Raw genomic sequence first — 19827 nt, 5'->3', positions numbered from 1 at the left:
TAATTTCATAATATTAATTAACAAAATATTAATGACATCCCCTTCCCCATCCCTGTTGGGTTAATCCAGGTTAAGTAATAAGGACCATTCGCCGAAGACTCCAGGTGTTGGAAAGCTGTGGCAATTTTTAGACCTGTGTTCAGCGTCTGAACTTCCGGGTGAATTCTGAGGGTCTGTGGCATCTGGTTGAAGTCTCTGCTTTTCAAGAAGCCCGACATCCTGGCTCACATGTGGAAAGGGGCATCGGGAGCCCCCTGGGCTCTGCGAAGGCCCACCGATTCCTGGGGGGTTGCCAAGAGAGCAGGGTGGTTCAACCTGACCTGGGCCTTGGCTGGCTGTAGCCGCCCGCCACCCCCGACATGGATGTTGACCGTGGTGGCATAGCTGAGCCTCCTGGCTGGGGGCGCTGGGGGTTGAGGCTGGGGTGGCGGTGAAGGTGCCCGTGACGTGGGGGCAGAGGAGGACCAAGGGCCCCGGGAGGCTGGGGGAGCCTCTCCTCCAGGCCCTTGCCGCCGCGCCAGGCTCTGGCTGATGTATGAGGCTGCCAGGTATCTTGAGAGGGCAGCTGCGTTGGAGCCCAGGAGCTGCCGGGTTGCGAGTGGGGGACTGTGGGGTGGGCTCAAGTCTGAAGACTCTGACCTGGCAACATGAGAGACCGCGTGGCCTCCTTGTTTAGACAAAACCACCGTGGTCTGGACTCGGGTGGGTAACAGGCCCTGAATGTCCCGAGGGCCTCCTCGCTCAGGCAAAGGTGGGGCAGCTGGAACATGGTCGTTGGTGAGGCTCTTCTGCTCCAACAAAGGTGTCAGTTTCTGAACCTGGAGGTCTGTGAGGCTTTGCTCCTCAAGCAGAGGCGCGGCAGCTGGACCCTGGATGTCCGGGAGGCCTCCCTGCTGGGGCAAAGGTGGGAGGGCTTGGACCAGGGTGTCCGTGAGGCCTTGTGGCTGCGGGAAAGGTGTGGCAGCTGGAACCTGAAAGTGTGGGAGGTCCTGGGGCAAGGACGGCAGAGTGTTGGCTGGGGTCTGATGGTCTAGGTGGCCTCCATGTGCAGGCAAAGGTGAGGTACCCGGAACCTGAATGTCGGGGAGGTCATGTTGCAAGGGCAGTGGGGTGTCAGCTGGGATCTGAGGGTCTAGGCTGCTTCTGTGTATAAGCAAAGGATCGACGGCTTGGCCATAGGCAGTGGCTGGGAACTGAACATCCCTAGAATCTCCTTGCTTAGTTAACGGGGTGTTGGTTGGGCTCTGGCTGTCCAGGTGGCCTTCTCGCTTGGACGTAGGAGTGGCGGCTAAAACCAAGACATCAGAGCAACTTCCCTGCTTAGGCAAAGCTGGGGTGATTGGAACTTGGATGTCCACGTGGCATCCTTGCTCAGGAAAAGAGGTGGTAGATGGAACTGGTATATCCACGTGGCCTCTATGCTCGGGCAAAGGAGTGGCAGCTGGAACTTGGATTTCCGGGTGGCCTTCTTGATCCGGCAAAGTTGTAATAGCTGGCAGCTGGCTGTTGCGGGGGCCCTCCGGCTTGGGCAAAGGTGTGGCGGCTGGAACCTGGATGCCCAGATGGTCTTGCTCAGGCAAACTTGAAACATTTAGACCCTGGCCGTCCAGGCAGCCTCCCTGCTTAGTCACAGCTGTGGCAGCTTGAACCCGGGCAGCAGGGCTTAGGGGGACAGATTCCTGGGCACAGGTCAGCGGGAAGGCCAGCTCACATACGAGCACGTGTCCAAAGGCAGGCAGGGGCCCTGTATGCAAAGAAAGGTGGATCGAGTTAGGACGGATGCCCCCACATGGGCTGCGTCTGCCAACCACATACCTGGACCTCACCTGGCTCAGCCTGCTCACGGGGCAGGCAGGGCAACAGCTGCGGCTGGGCCAGAGCCCGTGGCCGGCGGCGGGGGGCGTTGGCTGATGCCCGGGTCTCAGCCCGCTGCATCTGCTGGATCCGCTCGCTGTAAAGCCGGGCCAACTCTCGCACTCGGGACGCTGACCTCTCCGAAGTTGGGGCTCCTGCCTTCCCGCTTCCGCTGCCTCCACTTAGATCTGAATCTTCCAGGATCACCAGTGGCTCTGGGAAACCTGGCCGGGCCAGCTGCCCCTGCTCCAGTGCCCGCCAGGCGCTCCGGATTTCTGAGCAAGAGCGGAACTCCAGCTCATCCGGGAATCCCTGATCTCGGGTGACATCCCGGGGCTGGAAATCTGGGTATGATACTCCTTCATCCTCCTCTTGCCCTGCCCTGCTTTCTGAGGACGGCTCTCCCAGTTTTCCAGAACCGCTTCCAGGGAAGAGTTCTCTCCTGGTGGCTAGAGCCTCATCCGGCTCCTGCAGAGGTCCCTGGAGCCAGGAGTCACAGGGGAGGGTGGGAGCGTTGGAAAGACTAGGAATGTCGGGGACACTAGGTATGGCTGGAAGGCAGGGCATTTCAAAAACACTGGAAATGTCAGAGAGACTGGGAAGGCGGGGCATTTGGGGAATTTCAGAAAGGCTGGGAATTTCAGGGAGGTTGGGTACATCAGGATTTTTGGAAAGGCTGGGAATGTCAGGCATTTCAGCTGCACTGGAACTTTCGAGCCCCTCTAGGACGTGGAGTGGGGAAGGGCCCCGTTCATCCATATCCAGCTCTTCTTCCTCCTCCTCTTCTGAAGAGTCCCGGCTGGGCAGGGCTTGGAATGTGAGGGTGTCACTGTCGCCTGGCACCTGGGAGTCTCCGGGGAACTTGGGAATGTCATGGGGGGGTGGCTGTAGTGGGCACTGAGGAAGAAGCCAAAGGTATCAGGGTGGGTTGGCCCCCCTGACCCCCAGGCTGTGCCTACCCAGGCCCAGAGCCCCAAGGACACCGTGAGGGGATGCCCGGCTCACCCCTGGATCCCGGAGGCCTCTTTGGTTCAGCAGCTCCAGGATTTCTTCAGTGATTGAGGTCCCAGAGGGGTCCAGCGTGGGGGGCCCAGTGTCCTCCAGGTCCTCAGGGGGTTCAGAAGCTGGAACTGGTGGCAGAGGCTCTAAGGGCGGGTAGAGCTCCCCCTCACTGCCAGTGTGCTGTGAGGAAGGAAAGGAAGGAGGGCAGGAATCCAGGGCCCCGTCCCCCTCCTCCCTCAGACAGAGGAATCCAGTCCCCAGCCCCCTTCTTCTTCAGACCCAGGACTTTGGAACTCAAGCTCCCTCCTCCCTCAGACCCAGGAGTCCAGGACCCAAAACAAACCCTGTCCCAGGATATTTCTCACCTTGAGTCTAGGCTTAGCTGGGGATGAGATGAGAAAGAGAAAAGAGTGAGATGTAAGAACGAGTGTTATTCCTTGTCATCGATGAGCTGCCCCTATCACCCCTCCCTCACGAACTCCGGGCGTCCCCGGGAACAGACAGACAGACAGGGACGGACCAGGCTGGGCTGGGTGGTCACTCACCGTTCTGTGGAAACATGACGTAAGGGTCCTTCAGGGGCTCTGGAGGGAGGACACAGTGATGTCAGGGGCCAGGTCCCACCTGATGCCTAGTTCACTTTTAGGTGAAGGGTACTCACCAGACTGTCTGCGGCCACGGCGGGTAGTGGCGGGTCCTGGAGATGGAGCTGTGGGAGAGGCGGATCAGAACCTTGTTAGGAGCCCAGCTCCAGGCTTCTGGGGGAGGAGTGGAGGGAGGGGGAACTCAGGGTTCCATCTCTTTTACCTGTGTTCCTTCGTCCAGGGGTGAAACTTCTAGCATCTCGAGGTCGGGGAGACCCAAGTGGAGGTGTCAGGGGCTCTGGGATAGACTTACTTTTAGGAGCACCTGCAGGGAGAGACTTGGGGCTAATACTTTACTTTTTCTTAGAAGTGATTCCTCTACTGCCACATCCTCCCAACCCAGGGCCCCAACTCACAGTGCAGGCTGTTTTCAAGGAGAACTTGTTTTGCCTGAAAGAGACAAGGATGAGGGATGAGGAGGCTGGTCCCTGAGCACCCCAGTCATGGTCCTATTAAAGGGTGCTGCTACATGTCAGGTGCCTTACATGACTGATAACGACTAATCCTCACCGCAACCCTATGAGGTTGGTGCTATCATTCCTCCAGGTGAGGAAATTGAAGCCAGAGAGGTTAAATTACTTGCCTAAAGTCACAAAGCAGGGATGTGATGGAGCTGGGATTGAAACCGAGGCAACGTAACACTGCAATTTAACTATCATGTCCTAAGACAGCCCCCCCTGCACTCAGGGTTTTTTCGGTATTACTGGCGGAGGGGAGTCTCCAGCACCCTGAGGACCCCCCGCGGTGGCAGGAGCTGTACCTTGGCAGGGATGGAGGCGGGGTGGTTCTCAAAGAAAAGGCGCTGGAGACAGTGAATCCACAGCCTCTTCTCTTCTTGGTTCTTGGCCTGGGGGCGGGGTGGGGGTGGAATGGGGAGCCAGCGGTGAGGTCTAGGGACTGGGGGGGATCCCTGCCCGCCCAGCCCCACCCTCTGCTCACCTGGAGCAGGTGCCTGTGCTTGGGAATGGTCAGATCCGACACCTTGAACCCTAGAGGGTCTCGAGGGCTCTCGCTCACACTCAGGTTGCAGCACTGGATGAGGGGCAGAGAGGGGAGGCAAGTTCAGAGGCCTCAGACTCATCCATGTGCCCCTCGTGTGTATCTGGGTCCCTACCCCCTGGAAAGATGTCCCCTTTCCCCCTGTCGACCCTCCCCACCAGGCTGGGCTCAGCTCTCCCTCACCAGCCCTCCCCGCCTCATCTGGATCAAGAAGATCCTCGCCCTCCAGGCCCGCACCACCCGTGCATCCCACTGGCCTCACCCCTCCTTATTAAACCCTGCCCCCCCTCCTCGGACTCAAGAAAACGTGGCCCTTTTAAGCTGGGTTGTCCCTCCTTGCGGATCCTGCCCCCAGCCTTTAGGTCTACAGGTATGCGTGTATAGAACATACCTGGCAGGTAACATTCTGGCCCTGCCCCATCCCTGAACTCACGAAGATGTGGCCCTTGTATGTGTATTCTGGTCCCCGGCGCTTGGCCACGAGCAGCATCCGTGAGAACAGAAAGAGCAGCCGTTCACCCCCTCGAAGTCGGGGGCCGCCCCCTCCACCACCTCGGAATGCACCCTCCAGCACCAGCTCGCCAAAAGCACTGAGCTCCGGACCGGTCCAGCCACCCAGCCGCCGCTGCACCTCCTGCCGGTACCACGCCGGGTGCAGCGGGCACAGGAACACACCGGTGGGCGGTGCACGCACACCAACACAGGGGGGTTAGCAACCAGACTGTGCTGTCCCAGCCCGCCCTCCAAGGCGCTGACCGACCCCCCGCAAAGGCACTCACGCCCACTCCCCCCCATGCCGCCGGTCCCAGCCCTCTCCCAGGGGTCACCTGGAGGCGCGCAGCGTGCTCCTGCTTGCGTTTCATGTCATTGATGTACCAGGCGACCGCTGTCATGGACACGATAGCCTCCTCCACCATCTCGCGGCCCCCGGCGTCTGGGCCCTCCACCCAGTGCTTGCCTAGCTCCTGGACGGCAGCCACCAGGCACCCAGGGAGTGGAAGAGGAACAGAGGAAGAAAGAATGACAAGGATAAGAGAGAGAGAAATAAAGGCAGGGGCAGAGACGGAGAGAGACAAACAGGCAAAGACACGAAGTGAAATCAGCTGGCGCCAGCCCCCACTGCCAGCAAGACCCTGCCCCAAGCACCGGCCCAGTTTCTAGGGACCGGATGCCTCCCCAGGCCTTGCCCAACTCATCCAGGGTCCACTCTCCAGATGCTCCACCAGGTGGCCAATGGACAGGACCTTGCCCCTCCCCAAGCAGCCCCCCAGGGGCCACAGCTGACCTGCAGCAGCAGATGGTACTTGAGGATGCGCTGAACAGGCTTCAGCAGGAAGCTCTGCAGGGGCAGTGAGTGGCGGAGCTGGGCCTGGCGCTCCTGCAGCCACAGGGCTGCTGGCGGAGACACTGACAGCTCCCGGAGCAGGGCCAGGGAGCTGGGGGCACAGCACAGGTCAGGGGGACTTGCAGCTACGGTGGGCAAGGCTGGGAGGGGTCAGGGAGCGGCCAGGGTTTTGGAACCCTCAGGGGCCCGCCAGGGTCGGGGTGGGTTAGGGAGAGGGTGGACGCCGTCACGGTATGGCAGGGCTTGGAGCTGGATGGGTCGGGGTGGAGGGCGCTTGGCTGGCACATCAGCTCGTGGGCACAGCCTGGGGCCCAGCAGGGGCTCCTCGGCCCTCACCTCGGGTAGTTCATGCAGTACAACGTGTAGATGTCAAAATCCTCGCTCTGTGGGCAGCAAAGGAGTCAGGGAGACCTCAGTTCCCGACTCCCCATGACCCCCCCCCACGCCTAGCCCAGGCCTGCTCCCCCCTTACCCAGGCCCCAGCCCAGGCCCTCGCCTCACCCTCTGCACGAAGCACTCGGCGATGCCCCCGGCACTGCTGCTGCCCTCCAAGTCCTCCAGGAGCTCGCTGTGGAGGGGAGAGGAAGGGTGAGGGGCTGCCCTGCCCCCCCCAGCCCCCCATGGGTGGACTCCAGGAGACTGGGGCCTTGATGGCTGCCAGGATCTCTCAAGGGATGTCATGTCCACACGAAGGGTCCTCTGATCGTGACATGGGAGACTGCAACCTGCTCAGACTTTGTCCTTGGTCAGCATTACGTTCCTCGGCCTGAGATCTTGTCACAGCTGGCATGAGCCTGGGGGGTCTCATGGCACAACCCAGGGAGAGGGGTGTCAGGACGCTCAGAGCTGTGATGATTTTAAGATCCCACTGTGACCCCGAGATCTTGTTGTGACTCACAAACCTCCTGCAATAACTTTAAGTGTAATTAGGGAATTCCCTGGTGGTCCAGTGGTTAGGACTCCGCGCCTTCGCTGCTGGGTCCGGGTTCAATCCCTGGTTGGGGAACTAAGATCCCGCAAGCCAAGCAGTGTGGCCAAAAAAAAAAAAAAAGACACTCGGTGTCATGCTCCTTGGAGCGAGTGGCCAACCATTCCGGTTTGTCTGGGACTGAGGGGTTTCCCAGGATGAGCTCGTCACACAAATGCTCACACTGTCATGATCCTCAGGCCCCACACAAGCCGTGGATTCATCGCCATCCCAGACCTGACATAGCGATAGCCCCATCTCGCTGCCTGGACCCATCCCGATATTTGGACCTCATCTGGGCCCTCAGGCTCCCATCCACCTCACTCCTCCACCACTCTGGATCCTCACTCCCCATCATGATCCCTGCCCAATGTCATGACGCCCCATGTTCCAGCCTGGACAGGGCACTGTGGGGTGCCAAGGTTGGGGTTAGAACACAGCCTGCCTCCCCGACCCCCCGAGCCAGCGCCGCTGCCCATCCCACCCGTCCCTGACCTGCTGAACTCGTAGATGTCCTCAATGTTGGCAAACAGCGTGCCCACCTGCTCCGCGCTCAGCCCCAGGACCCCGCCGTCCAGCAGAGGGCCCAGGTAGTCCTGTGGGGATGACTGCGGTTACAGGGGTGGAGGGGCTGGCCTGGGTCCCCACTGCACTTGGGTGCCCACCCGCCTCACCTCCACGATGCTGCGGAGGTCCCGGACATAGGCCCGCTCCGTCTCCACGATCTCACGGGCCACACGCTCCAGCCTCGAGGGTTTCGCCGAAGCCGGGGTCCCCACGGGCGACAGATGAAGGCGGATGGGGGGCCCTGGAAGGGGCTCTGGCCTGGAGGCCAAGCAGGCTGGTGTGGGCCCCGGAGCCGGGTCCCCCTCTGAGCCCACTGTGCTCAGGGATGTGGAGCTCCCAGAACCTCGGGGGGAGGCCATGGCGGGGGTTGCAGGGGCTGCTGGGGGTGTGGAAGAGGCGATCAGGGGGTCTCCCCAACTGAGTAAGTGCGCTTAGCCCCCACGCTCACCCACCCCTGCTCGACAGCTCTCCCATGGGCTCCCTTCTCCCCTCACTGTGCCCTGTCCTCTCCCATCAGGGTCCTCTCTGGACTGCTGGCCTCCATTCCTTGAATCCACCTCCATGTGTCATCCTGGGAGAACTTTATTAATTGGCCCGACTCTGTCACTCCCATGAGTATAACCCCATTCCTGCCCTCAGGGTAAAGTCCAAATTCCTCAGATCCACAGGGCCCTGTGCAAGGTGGCCATTAGACACCTTTCCAGTCTGCTCTCTTCCCGAGACACACCACTTCTCACCCTCTGGACTCCAGTCACACTCAGCTTCTTTCAGTTACTCAAATAAGAAGCCTCTTCTCACCTCTGTGCCCCTGCACATACTGTTCCCTCTGTGCACACTCTTCCTTGCCTCTCTCAACTCATTCCTCCTCATCTTTCAATTCTCAGTTTAGATGTCCCCTCCTCCAGGAAGCCTCCCTGGACCTCCCAGATTAAGTTCCCACAGCCCCCCGGGCTTTCCTCATCCCAGCCCTGACCACTCTATGCTGGGCTTCCCCTCTGGACTATCACGGTATGGGGATGGGTCCATCTCCCGGACCAGACCTGGAGCTCTGTGCATGCAGGGCTGGGGCTGTCTTGGTCAGTCTGTGTTGCCAGCACTGGGTCAGCCCCAGAGCGTTGCAGTGTCTTTCATGGAAGAATGAATGCCCAGCAGGCTCCACCCCTCCCTCACAGGCTCACCTGTCCGAGTCTCACACACAGCCGCACAGTCACACACTTCACCTCTGCGGCCGAGGCTAGGGCTGGGTTTGGACAGGCCCAGTCCACGGGCTCCTTCGGGCATGGCTGAGTGGCTCAGCGGCTTCTGCAGAAAGACCCCCTTCCTGGATATCAGGACCCCATAGGCCTCCCTGCCCCCCACGCTCAGAGGCTGGGGGCTGAGAATTAACAGTGTGGTCTAAATCCTGGGAGGGGGCCCTGGGAGTAACTACCGGGGAAGACAGAGGCAAAGTGATAGAAAGAGGGGAGCAAGGAGAGAGAACACTGAGAAAAAGATGTTAAGGGTGAGACAAAAGAGTAAAGCGAGCGAAAGAGCCGTCCAAGCTGTGAGTCTGGTGTGTCTGGGGCCGGAGGCTCAGGGATCCTGGGAACGTTTGGGCTCTGGCTGGAGCCGAGGGCGAGGGGCAGGGCTGGGAAAAAGCCGTGGGCGGGAGGCCGCGGGGTCCCAGGGGAGGGCGGAGGAGGCTGGGGGACCGGATGCCAGGGTCCTGCAGACGGCTCCCTCCCCCGCGGAGGGCTGCGAGTTGGGGCGCTGGCCCTGAGTTCTCGACCCCCTCCAGCCAGTCCCTCCGTGATCCGCTCACTGTTCCCACCGCCGCAGCTCCCCTGCAGCGCCTCCCCACACCCCTCTAGCCCCCAACTCCCGCCAGCTCCTCCGCTCGCCCCCCGCCGGCACGCCCCCTCATTGTTCAGCGGCAGCGGCGCCGCCCCCTCCCCCAACCCGTCGGGGCCCCTCGCCTCCCCCCTCACCTCCCGGGGAGTCTCCAGCCCCGAACCGAGGCAGCCCAGTTCCTATTCGACCCTAGCACGGTCCCCGGGGAGGCGCAGAGCCGGGACTCCTGGGTCTCTGCAAGTCAGGGGTTTGAACTTCGGGCTCTCAGGATCCGGGAACCAGAATCCGGGGTCCCTCGGAGAATGGGGTGCAGTGGTCCAAATTTCTTTGGTCCTCTAAATGGAAGATGCTGGGGGCCTCGACTCTTGAGTTTCAGATGGGGGTGCTGGGAACCCAAATTCCTGAGTCTTCTAGATGGGGCCGTAGGGTGGGGGGCCCGGATTCCTGAGTTCCCCTAACTCTAAGAGCAGGGATAAACCACCTCCAGGAGGGAGCGCAGGGAGCCCCAAATTCCAGGGTCCTCTTGAAGTAGCGGGCGCTTCAGCCCCAAACGGGCTGGATGGGGCGCTAGGAGTCCGTATCCCAAGTTCCTCAAACCCCGGGAGTCTTGGTCTCAGCTTTCTGGGAAACTCTGGAGGGAATCTCCGGTCTGGGATCCTAAATTCTTGGAAACCGGGTGCAGGAAGCTCGGCCTCCAGGGTCGCGCGGCGCTGATGTCCCGGACTCCTAGCTCCTCCAGGAGGGGGCGCTGGGCACCTGGGTATCTGGGGTCCTCTAGCCTGGACGCTGGGGCCTGGGCTTCGGGGTCCCTCAGGACGCTGTGCAGTTTCGGGAGGCTGGAGTCTGCGACTGTGGACCCCTCAGGTTCCGGGATGGGTGGCGCCGGCTCTAGCGGCGGCGGCGCCACATACATCTGTGGCTGGGGAGCCCGGTCCCAGCAGTGGGGCGGGGGACGGTCGCCTGGGGCTTCCCCTCCCCCCAGCCGCCCGGGCTCATATCCTGTTCCCGCCCGCGGGGGGGAGGGGCCGCCTTCCGGCCGGCCAGCCAGAGAAGGGTTAAGACCCCTCCTCTCTGGTTTCTGAATATTCATGAGAAGGCGAGTCCCAGGCAGGCTACACCCCCACATTCCAAAAGCCTCGCGGACTTTTCCCTTTTACAGCAAGAGCCATCCAGGCGTGAGAATCCGGAACTGGTAACGCACTTTCTCCTATTGGCCAATCCCCAAATTCCTATTTGTATATGCAAAGACGAGGCGGAGCAATCCATCGAGGTCACGTGGCCCGGAATGACTGAAAGACCCCGCGGCGCAAGGGTGCGGCCGGAGCTCCAGTGGCGCAATCGGTTAGCGCGCGGTACTTATATAACAGTGCGAGCGGAGCGATGCCGAGGTTGTGAGTTCGATCCTCACCTGGAGCACTTTTAGTTTTCTCTTACCGGTTTTTATAAATTTATGCATCTTATTAATCAACCCGAACATCTACATCAGTTAAAAGAATAAACGTTTCGGTCTCCTGAATTTTTAAGCTGGGAGGAATCCTGGGACTCTGGTGACGATCTGTTAGGGAGTGTTTTCTGTTGTGGGGAGGTGCCGTTTTCCTCTTGGTCACCAGGGGGTGGTATTGCCTCTTAGATGCCTGGGAATTTGAGTCTGCAAATCAGTTTAAGACTTTTGTAGGAGATGTGTCAGGCTGTGGGTCCTCAGCAAACTGCCTATGTGATACTGTCTCCTTCTCCATCTTTTTCTGTCTTGGATTCCCCCCCCCCTCCAAGTTTTATTGAAATGTAATCGCCGTATAACATTGTATTAGTCCAAGGTGTACAAAATAATAATTTTAGATACGTATAAATTGTGAAATAATTACCACAATGTTTAACATCATTACTTCACACAGTTACTATTTTTTGTGTGTGTGTGTCTTGGAGTTTTCTCTCTTTCTCTCCCCATTTCTGAATCGATTTATTTTTTTCAACAAATTCTGAAGCTTGTGACCACTATGTGACTGGTTCCTGTTTAGGGTTTAGGTGTGAGTGATACAGCAGTGAACAAGACAAAGTCAAAGTCCCTGCCCCTGAGGATCTGACATTCTAGTGGGGGAGGATTGCTATAAACATAAGATCTAAGTACATTTTATATGTTAGGTGGTGATAAACATCTTGGAAAAAGTACAGCAAGGTAGGGAAGATGAGGGTTGCAATAACAGTAGTCAGGGACCATCTCACTGAGGAAACATTTGAGCAGTGACCTGAAGAAGGGGAGTAAGCTGTTGGGATACCTGGGGGAGTATTCCAGGCAGAGGGAACAGGCAGTGCAAAGGCCCTGTGGCTGAAGTATGGCAAATGCACTGGTGGAAGCCAGAGTGACTAGAGCAAGAGTGATCAAAGATGAGAGCCAGGCTGTGTAGGCTGGTGAGGACTTAGGACTTTGGCTTTTATGTGATCTGACTCAGGTGTCATGACAGCTTCCCTCTGGTTGCCTAGTGGGGGAGTGGGGAAGAGACCTAGGGTAGGGGCCTGAGCCAGGAGACCAGGAAGGGGCTGCTATGATGGTTCAGTTGGGAGATGATGCCCGATAGAACCAGGGTGGGGGCCAGAGGAGGAGGCAGGAGGGTGGATTGAAATATCTCTTTAGAAGGTGAATCAGACAGGACTGACGTTGAATTGGGATGTAGGTTTGAGGAAAGAGTCAAGAGGAATGACTCTCAGGTGTTTGGCACTGGTAGCTGTTGCTAGGTGCCATTTTCGCAAGTGAGGGTTTGTTAGTTTGTTTCCAAGGAGCAGAGAATCTGTTTTTCGCAAAGGGAAGGACCAGAGATGTGTTACTTCTTGTTCTTTCAGTGCCTGTGAATGTCTGCGTGGCTTGCTCTTCCTCTCCAACGTCTTTGGGTTTCTGGGTTTCTCTCTCTCTCTTTCCCAAACCTCCTCTCCAAGTATGGGGACCTGAGCCCTTTCCCAAAACGGGGCACGGGGGTGGGGGTGCTTCGTGGAAGAGGAGATCAAAGGTCAGGGCCTGCCAGTGGGCGAGGGGAGAGGGCCAAGGAGGGCTGAGAGGTCAAGGAGGCATGAGGAGGGGAGGGGAAGAGGAGAACACTCGCAGGAGGGAATGGGGTGAGGAGAAATGGGGTGAGGAGGGAGGTGGAACCGAGGGGATGAAGAGTGTGGGCAGGGAAGGAATGGGTGTAGAGAGAAGGAAAGGGGGCGAGAAGGGGCAGGAGGAGGGGAATTGGAAGGAAAGAGGAGGGGATAGAGGACGGGGAATGGGGGAGAGGAAGGTAAGGATATTAAAAAGGGGAAGGGGAGAGGAGTGCTGGGGGAGGGGAAGAGCTGGGGAGGGTGGGGGAAGAGGGGAGGGGAAGGTCGGCGCAGGAGGGTCTGGGCAGGAGGTACTGAGAGGGAGGAGTAGGGGTGAGGTAAGGAGAGGAGAGGGAAGTGAGGGGCGGGGGAAAGAGGGGTAAGAGGCCGCGGCGGAAGGGGGCGGGGCGCAGGCACTGACGCGGGGCGGCTTCCGGGCGCTGGGCGCCGGGCTCCTTCGCCCCAGTGTGGTTCTCGCCGCCTCTTACCTTGTATGGTCCGAGGACGCTTCTCTCCCGGGGGCCCCGCCCCGTCCCGGCGCGGCCGCGACCCCCACCCCGCCTGGGGCGCGAGACCACGAGTTTCCAAGGCTCAGAAATGTCGAGATCTCGCAATCCCGAACTTCTCGAATCCCGACAGGCCAAGATTCTGGAATTCCGAAGTTCTAGGAGCCCGGAAAGCCAGAGGCTACAGCTCTGCGATTCCTAAACGTTCTGGGACACCCAGGGTCTAGAAGTCCGCCAAGAGACCAAGCCTGAGATTCCACAGTGTTGACATTCTAGAATCCTGAAGGCTTTCAAGCTGCCTCCGCCGAGATGCCGAAAGCCTGAGTCCCCCCACACTCTCCCGTCCTGGAAGGCCGGGCGGTGGGACCCCAGGACGCCCCGGCTTCCGGGACGACCCCTCCCCCACCCGGCGCGCCGGCCTCCTTCGCTTGCCCTGGGCTCGTGCCCCGGCACATTCCGTCCTCCCCACTCCGCCCCGCCCTCCCCCCTCGGCCCCATGGGGACGGAAACATCCCGTCCCCGCCCGCGCCCGGCCGAGAGCTGGGTCAAGGAGCCCGGCGGGACGGGAGCGCCTCCCACGCCCCGGGAACTGGCTCTCCTAGTTCCTACCCGGTGATCTCACCTGGCCCCGCCCTCTCAGGTGAATGGTCGGGCCAGGTGACGTCACTTCCTGCCAGGTAAGCGCCGCTGGCGGCTCGGCTCCGTGGAGGTTTGGAGGAGCTATCGGCTGATTCCATCCCGCTTCTAAAAAAGGCCACGCCGTCCTCCCCTCCCATCTCACTAGCTCTAGACAGCAGAAGAGCCAGGATTCCAGTTTACACACAGATTTCTTTTATTTAAAAATTCCAAAAAATATATAATAAAATTTCAACAATATATATTACTTCATATATTATAGTATACTTATAACAATAATTAGTCCATCGTTTCCAATATTACAAAAAAGAGGAAGAAAAATACAAGGGAAGCAGACGACCCAATATATATAAATACTATAAAATCTATTAGAATAAATAAAGTCGTCATAAATAAAAGGCCCAAAGGCGAGGGTGGGTGGGAGAGCAGGGGGGTGGCAACGGCTTTGGCTGCTTGTTTTTGGAGGGAAATTTGAGCACCAGGATTCCCCTTCAGGGGAGGCTCCGGTCACCATCAGACACCGGAACCTCAGGATCTAGAAAAAATTGGAAGGGGGCAGCGGGGGCTTATTATTCACAGCATTGGGCAGGGGAGAGGTGAAAGAGGCCTCACTGCCTCCAATTTGCTACATTTTTTTAAGACCCCAGAAAACACTCCTTCCCCCAACAGCATGAACAGCTTGCACACCGGGGACCTGCCCCAGCGTAGGGTCAGGGGAGTGAGTTAATGCACTTTGGAAGGTGGGGCGGAGCTACTTGATTAAGAGTCCCTCAGTTCCCCCGCAACCTCGGGACCCCTTGTGGAACCCACAGCACAAGAGTACTGGCCCCTCTTAAGATCCAGCTGATCTGCACTAGGCAGGCACTTGTCACTCCGAAACGGAGATACGATTGAAGATGGGGAGTCTCCTGGGGGCTGCAGGTGGCTGGGGTGGCCCAAAAACCCCGGCCTCGAAGACAGGCGAGTCAGATCCCCCCAGGCTGCTGCCACTGCTGGCATATTCGTCAGGATCAGATCCCAGGGAGTGCGCAGAGGGGCTCCGAGCCAAGCCACCCAAGGGCCCCCAGACGCTGCTGGGGGTGGCCCTTCGGCAGGAAGGACAACAGGCCGGGGTGGGGTCCCTTCGGGCCACCGGGGTCCCTGGGGCAGCAGAGAAGGCAGAGGGTGAAAGTGGAAGGTCCCCAGGTGGTGGTGGTGGGGAGCTGGAGGGTGAGAAGGAACACGAAGACAGGGAAGGGCCTGCTAGGCCTGCTGGTGGTGGCGAGGTTCGGCGGCCTGAGGGCAGGCCTGAGAAGCTGATGCTCTGGCGCAGCACGTGGGGGTGGCCGGAGGCAGCCAGGTCCTCGCTGGGGTTGTGGATGAAGTGGCAGCGCGAGCCGTAGGGGCAGCGGCCCTGGAGGTAGAACTTGTGGCACAGTTCCGTCTTGTACTTGGGGTGGCGACTGGCCTGGCGCAGCTCACCCAGGCCATGGGCAAACTGGCACTTGGCCCCATAGCGGCAGCGCCCGCTTTCTGAGAAGGTCCGACATAGCTCGGTCTTGTAGCGGGAGGAGGTGGTGGGGGTCGCAGTAGGCGAGGTGGGTGAGGGCGACAGCTCAGGGCCTGGGCGGGGAGCCAGGGGCGCGAAGCCTGGGGGTGGGGGCACCCAGCCGCAGCTGCGACCCTCCACCAGGCTGGTGGAGCGGCTAGGCAGGCGGGCAGCCACCCCAGACGGGCTGGAGTCGGGTGAGCTGAGGCTCCAGAGTCCCGAGGAGGCCCAGGCCGAGCTGGACTCAGTCTCTCCGTGGTCGGAAGGCAGGTCAGGGCTCAGCAACTGGAGGCTCTGTGGGAACAGGGATCGGTCAAGACACCGAAAATACAGGGTGACGCCCCGCCCCAGCTGCAGGGCACCTAAGAGCTTGCCAGTCCGGTTTGTGGGCTCCCAGCCTGAGCCCCACCCGTCCGCAGAAAACAAACATGGGTTCCGGATCGCAAGGATCCCGATTTGGAGGTTCTGAGTTTATTCGCGACTGAAACTTATCCCGAGGGACCCAGGAATCCCGGCTCCCCCGGCTGGATCAGAGGGGCTCTAAAGTCAGGACACACCGCTGTCCTCCAATTTTCAGCCTCTGGGCCTCTAGGGATCTGACCCCGCTCACTGGGTTCTCCAGTTTCACAAGTGGAGGAGCGGGCAAAGTTAACCCAGGAGTCCGGATCTCTTCGGTTTTAGAGTTGCCAGAGTCTTCTGGGTCAGGGAGTGAAGAGACAGAAGTCGGCTCCCCCTCACCCTGAGACTCCAGCCCAAGAAACGCCTCCGCGCAAAACCGCACCCTCAGCAACTACCAGGGGTAAGCCAGGTGTGGGGTCATTTCCGCCTGCAGACAGCCCCAGTCTGAGAAAAGTTCTCCAGCTTTCCATCTCCGAGGGCCACCCCACCCGTGTTTGGACCGAGACCGGAAAGTCACGGGCTCCATTTTCACCTCCAGAGCATCACACTGGTCTGAGACGGGAGGCAGGGACCCCGGGCCGAAGTGTGAAGCACTAAGGAGTTCCAGTTTGAGAAAGGAGCCAGGGGTCCCGGGAGGGAGTTTGTGGCGCTAGAGAGCCCTAGTTTGAGAAGGGAGTCAAGCATTGCGGACCTCTGGGTGCCGATCAGCGGGGACTCACCTCGTAGATGGCGGTGAGATCCATGGCGGCGCAGATGGCCGAAGGCTGAGGTACAGACCGAAAGTGGGAGCGCTGAAGTCAGGCTGCGGTGGGGTGGAAGAGCCGCCGCTTTTATCCAGCCAGAGGGGGGCGGGGCCTTGAGGAGTTGGCCCGGGCGGGCGGGGCCAGGAGGGGCGCTTCCCGGACGCGCGCCCCCGGCGCAGCCCGCCCAGCCCTGGACCGGACCCCATCCGCCCGGCTCCCGGCTGGGATTCGCCTGAGGGGGGCCTGCGGGCGGTCGCAACACCGCGGGGAGTGCGTGGGGTGGGGGGTGTCGGCCCAGTTTTCAAAGGCTGGAGACTGAGGCGCGGAGAAGGGAACTGGCACGGAGGTGGGGGCAGGGCTCCTGGGGGAATTGACAAGGGCAGAGGCTGAGAGGGCGTGAGATAGAGAGACTGACCGACAGGGGCGGGGAGAGACGCAAGGAGAGCAAGAGACAGAAATGGAGAGACCAAAGAGAAAAACACAGGGACACACAGACAGAGGGAGAGAGTTGCGCACACAGGGAGACGTGCACAGAGAGAGAGACAGGGTAAGGAGAGGAGACGAGGTGGGGAGTCAGTTTGAAAAGACAAGATATAGACAGTCCCAGAGAGACAAACTCAGAGCGGGAAGCGGGAGGGAGGGAGAGTCACATAAAGAAACAGAGAAAAAGGGAGAAAACAGGGAGAAACAAGCATCCACAGACAGAAATTCGCAGGGGCAAAACGGAGAGAGGAGACCCACGGGCCTGGTGGAGAATTCTCTTCTGAGACCTGCTGGCCTGGCACGGTCTCGCTCTCAAACAGCCCAGATCCGGAGACCTGGACCGCCCTCCCCGCCCCCACTCACGGGGGTTGGGGGTGGGTGGGGTTCTGGACACCTGGCGAGGCTGGAAAGGGGCCTCCTTTCCCAATTTCCCAATTCCTCTGTGTCTTCTCACCCTCACGCAGATAATGGCACTTCTGATCGCTTCCTCTGGGCTAGGCACTGTTGCATGAAAGTGCTTTATTTACATACATTAACTCAAAGAGGTATTGTTATGCCTATTTTACACACGAGGAAACCCTGGCAGAGAGAGGCCAAGTTATCCTCCTTTAGTAAATGGCAGCAGCCTAATACCAGGGCCTTAAATTATGTTAAGAGTCTGTGCTCAGAGAAAACTCAAGATTGGAAAGGGGGAGATCTTTTATTATGGTGGCGGGTTTCCTTGATGGAAAGCTGTCTCGAATGGCAGAAATGGGTCATCCGCAACTGATGGTCGGATGGGTCTCTAATAAAGGGATGTACCTTGAGAAAACTCTAAATGTGCAGAAATCACTCCCCTTATTGGCAAGTCTTTTATTGTCAAGGGGTTGCACTGAGTGATGCTCTCTTAAGATATGGAGAAGAAACTAATTTTTAAACTGGGTCTCGATGAGTTAGCTGGCTGCCCTGAGTGAAAACACGGGGGTAAAAATAAACCATTGCCACGGAGTGCAGTTATAATGGTGGAAAGTTCATTCTTGCAGGTTGCGACTGCAGACTGCGGGCTTGTATTGAGGTGGGGAGATTCTGCTAGACACGCCGACTTGCTCGTCCGACAGAGCACGGGGGAATCCCTGGTGCGGCGCTTTCTGGGGCCGAGGGACCTTCCCGGCCGGTCTCGTGAGCTGGGCGGCTGCGGGCGGCTCTGGCACGGTTGCAGCCTCCCTCTAGCCTGTGACTCACTCGCACGGGGCGAGGGAGGGGGGCTTCCTGGAAGCCGTGACGAGGAGGCTAGGCCTGGACGCCAGGGTTCCTCTCTGTAACCAGGGCTTCTGTCGCCTGTAAACAGACACTCGAGGGCTACGGGAAAAGGGGGAAAGGGGAGGTGCCCGGCACCCGCCGCCCGGTTGGGCTCCAAATCCCTGTGCGGCTAGTGGGACTAAGGCGGCGGTAAAACGAGAGGTGGGAGGCACTCTGGGGTCCCCGGTGTCCGGCTCAGCTCTGGCCCCGATCCTGGAGGAGGGATACCAGTTTCGATTCCCTGGAGACGGAGCATTTCCCATCCCTGAGTCAAGCTGACCCCCTCCCCTCTCCCAACTGCTGAGTCATCGGCCCGAGAGCCAGGACGCTTCGGACTGGGCGACTCTCGAAGAGGCTAGAGGGGGCTTTGCGCGATGAAGAACCGACCACCCCTGGAAACACTGACGGGGGCGGGGGTCCTAAGAGCCCGGGCCTCCGCCCCTCCTTGCTCAGATCTAGGAGTCCGGGTTTCCAAGCCGCCTCCTCGCTCAGACCCAGGAGACCCGGCCCCCAGCCCCTTCCTTCACCAGACCCAGGAGTCCAGACCCCCAGCTACCCTCGATCTCAAACGCAGGAGTCCGAGCCCCGAGGCCCCTCTCCCAACGGTTTAGGAGTCTGGCTCCCATCCCCCACTCCCCCCCCCCCCACACCCCCGTCCAGGCCTCAGGCGTCCCAGCCCAGGAGGAAGTTCAGGGCAGGGCTCCGCCCCGCTCCCCACGTAGCCAGCGGGAAAATCCGTGGCACCAGCGAAGGCCGGGAATCCCCTCTGGAATGACGGTGGGGAAGGGGACGGCCGGGGTCCCCCCGCGGGGCGCAAGAGGGCAGGTCCTGGGCGGGCAGATCGAGGGGGAAAGGGGCGGAAACCAGAGAGGCTAAAAATACAGCGAGCGCTTCCGGCCTAGGGGGAGGGGAACGTTGAGCAGTTTCCAGAAAAACAAACGGGGACGGGAAACGCGGGGGTGTGAGAGCCGGTCAGAGTGCGCGGGCGAGCTGGGGACCGTGTACGCCCGGCACGTGTGCCTGGGCCTTGTGCGCCCCAGGCGTGATTGACTGGGCGGGAGCGGGTGCGGCTGCGCGGGCCCTGCGGCGTGTGGACCGCGTGTGCGCTGTAGGTGCGAGGTGGGGCTGCCCTGGCGCGCCTGGGTGTGCAATTGGGCAATTAGGTGTGGGACACAAGTGCGCCCACTTTCCTGTGTCAACGCTGTGTCCTTACAACCCACCTGACACGGCTGGCTGTGAGAATAAATGCGGGAAACCGCCTATGCCTGCGTGTTTCTGACCAGACTGTATTTACTCTCACCATCTATGGGGGAGGGAGTGTGTACTCAGCTGTAACTGTCTTTGAGGTGGCATCCGTGAGAACGTGTGACTTACATACCTCCCTGCACATCTGTGTGTAGCTCTGAAACACCTTGGGATCTGTAGTGACTGAGTGATTGTAACTCTTTGAGGGAGGCTGGCGAGAGTGGCTGTGTCCTCAGGTGTGGTGAGGCTCTGTGAGCACACAGCTTGGGAGCTGAGGGTGTGTGGGAGCATGTGCGTGGCTGTACGGCTGTAGCTGTGTGCAGGGCCCCTGCAGCTGACTGTGTGTGTGGTCATCAGGTGTGTGAATAGTGTTCCTGTGTCTGTGTCCTTGGGGTGTAGCTGAAAACACCAGGAGGCCAGTGTCTGGAAGCAGTTCCTCTGTGGCTCAGTCACAGGGCAGTGAAACTGAACTTTGGTTCCTGACGTCTACAGGCGCACATGATGGGGAGGGCAGCTGGCCCACTCCTGCGGTTCGCACAGGCCTCCGTGGGCAGAGCAGAGGAAAACACGCACGCACATTCGAACCTGAGAAGCATTATCTAAATCCAGCCTCCGCTGCTTTTGATAATGTTGAGCTGAGGGCAGGGCTGAGTCAGCCTGTGATGGGCAAAGTCTGAGATGGGGTAGGAGATAGCGGGTTAAGGGGTGGTTAGAGGGTTGTTTGTATATTCA

General features: G+C 59.5%; 2 protein-coding genes and 1 non-coding gene across 5 annotated transcripts; 1 reads left to right on the top strand and 2 right to left on the bottom strand.

Moving 5' to 3' along the window:
- Positions 1-10174, bottom strand: PLEKHG2 (pleckstrin homology and RhoGEF domain containing G2). 3 transcript variants are annotated; one of them, XM_061172815.1, is made up of 19 exons: positions 9346-10174; positions 8557-8680; positions 7486-7757; positions 7307-7407; positions 6346-6412; positions 6181-6227; positions 5785-5935; positions 5327-5464; positions 4933-5133; positions 4440-4532; positions 4261-4347; positions 3857-3890; positions 3664-3765; positions 3518-3565; positions 3402-3440; positions 3222-3238; positions 2860-3036; positions 1827-2751; positions 1-1744 (listed from the first exon to the last, which is right to left on the bottom strand). In XM_061172815.1, the coding sequence occupies exons 2-19, from the start codon at positions 8657-8659 to the stop codon at positions 225-227; spliced, it is 4122 nt and encodes a 1373-aa protein (XP_061028798.1). In that variant the 5' UTR covers positions 8660-8680; positions 9346-10174; the 3' UTR covers positions 1-224. The 3 variants fall into 3 exon arrangements, with proteins under 3 accessions (XP_061028798.1, XP_061028800.1, XP_061028799.1); XM_061172817.1 differs by having other exon boundaries at positions 7486-7754; XM_061172816.1 differs by lacking the exon at positions 9346-10174 and having other exon boundaries at positions 8557-9196.
- Positions 10175-10531: 357 nt separating this feature from the next.
- Positions 10532-10624, top strand: TRNAI-UAU (transfer RNA isoleucine (anticodon UAU)). Its single transcript is given in 2 exon segments — positions 10532-10569; positions 10589-10624. It is a non-coding gene; the product is annotated as a tRNA-Ile (tRNA).
- A 2973-nt stretch (positions 10625-13597) lies between these two features.
- ZFP36 (ZFP36 ring finger protein) lies at positions 13598-16164 on the bottom strand. The gene is made up of 2 exons (XM_061172693.1): positions 16066-16164; positions 13598-15241 (listed from the first exon to the last, which is right to left on the bottom strand). Exons 1-2 carry the CDS (start codon positions 16087-16089, stop codon positions 14288-14290), a joined length of 978 nt encoding a protein of 325 aa, XP_061028676.1. The 5' UTR covers positions 16090-16164; the 3' UTR covers positions 13598-14287.
- Between the last annotated feature and the right edge of the window lie 3663 nt (positions 16165-19827).

Source organism: Eubalaena glacialis, chromosome 18 (genome assembly GCF_028564815.1).
Source record: "Eubalaena glacialis isolate mEubGla1 chromosome 18, mEubGla1.1.hap2.+ XY, whole genome shotgun sequence".
Lineage (NCBI taxonomy): Eukaryota > Metazoa > Chordata > Mammalia > Artiodactyla > Balaenidae > Eubalaena > Eubalaena glacialis.
The sequence above is the reverse complement of the archived record's forward strand: the minus strand, read 5'-3'. Positions and strand labels throughout refer to the sequence as shown.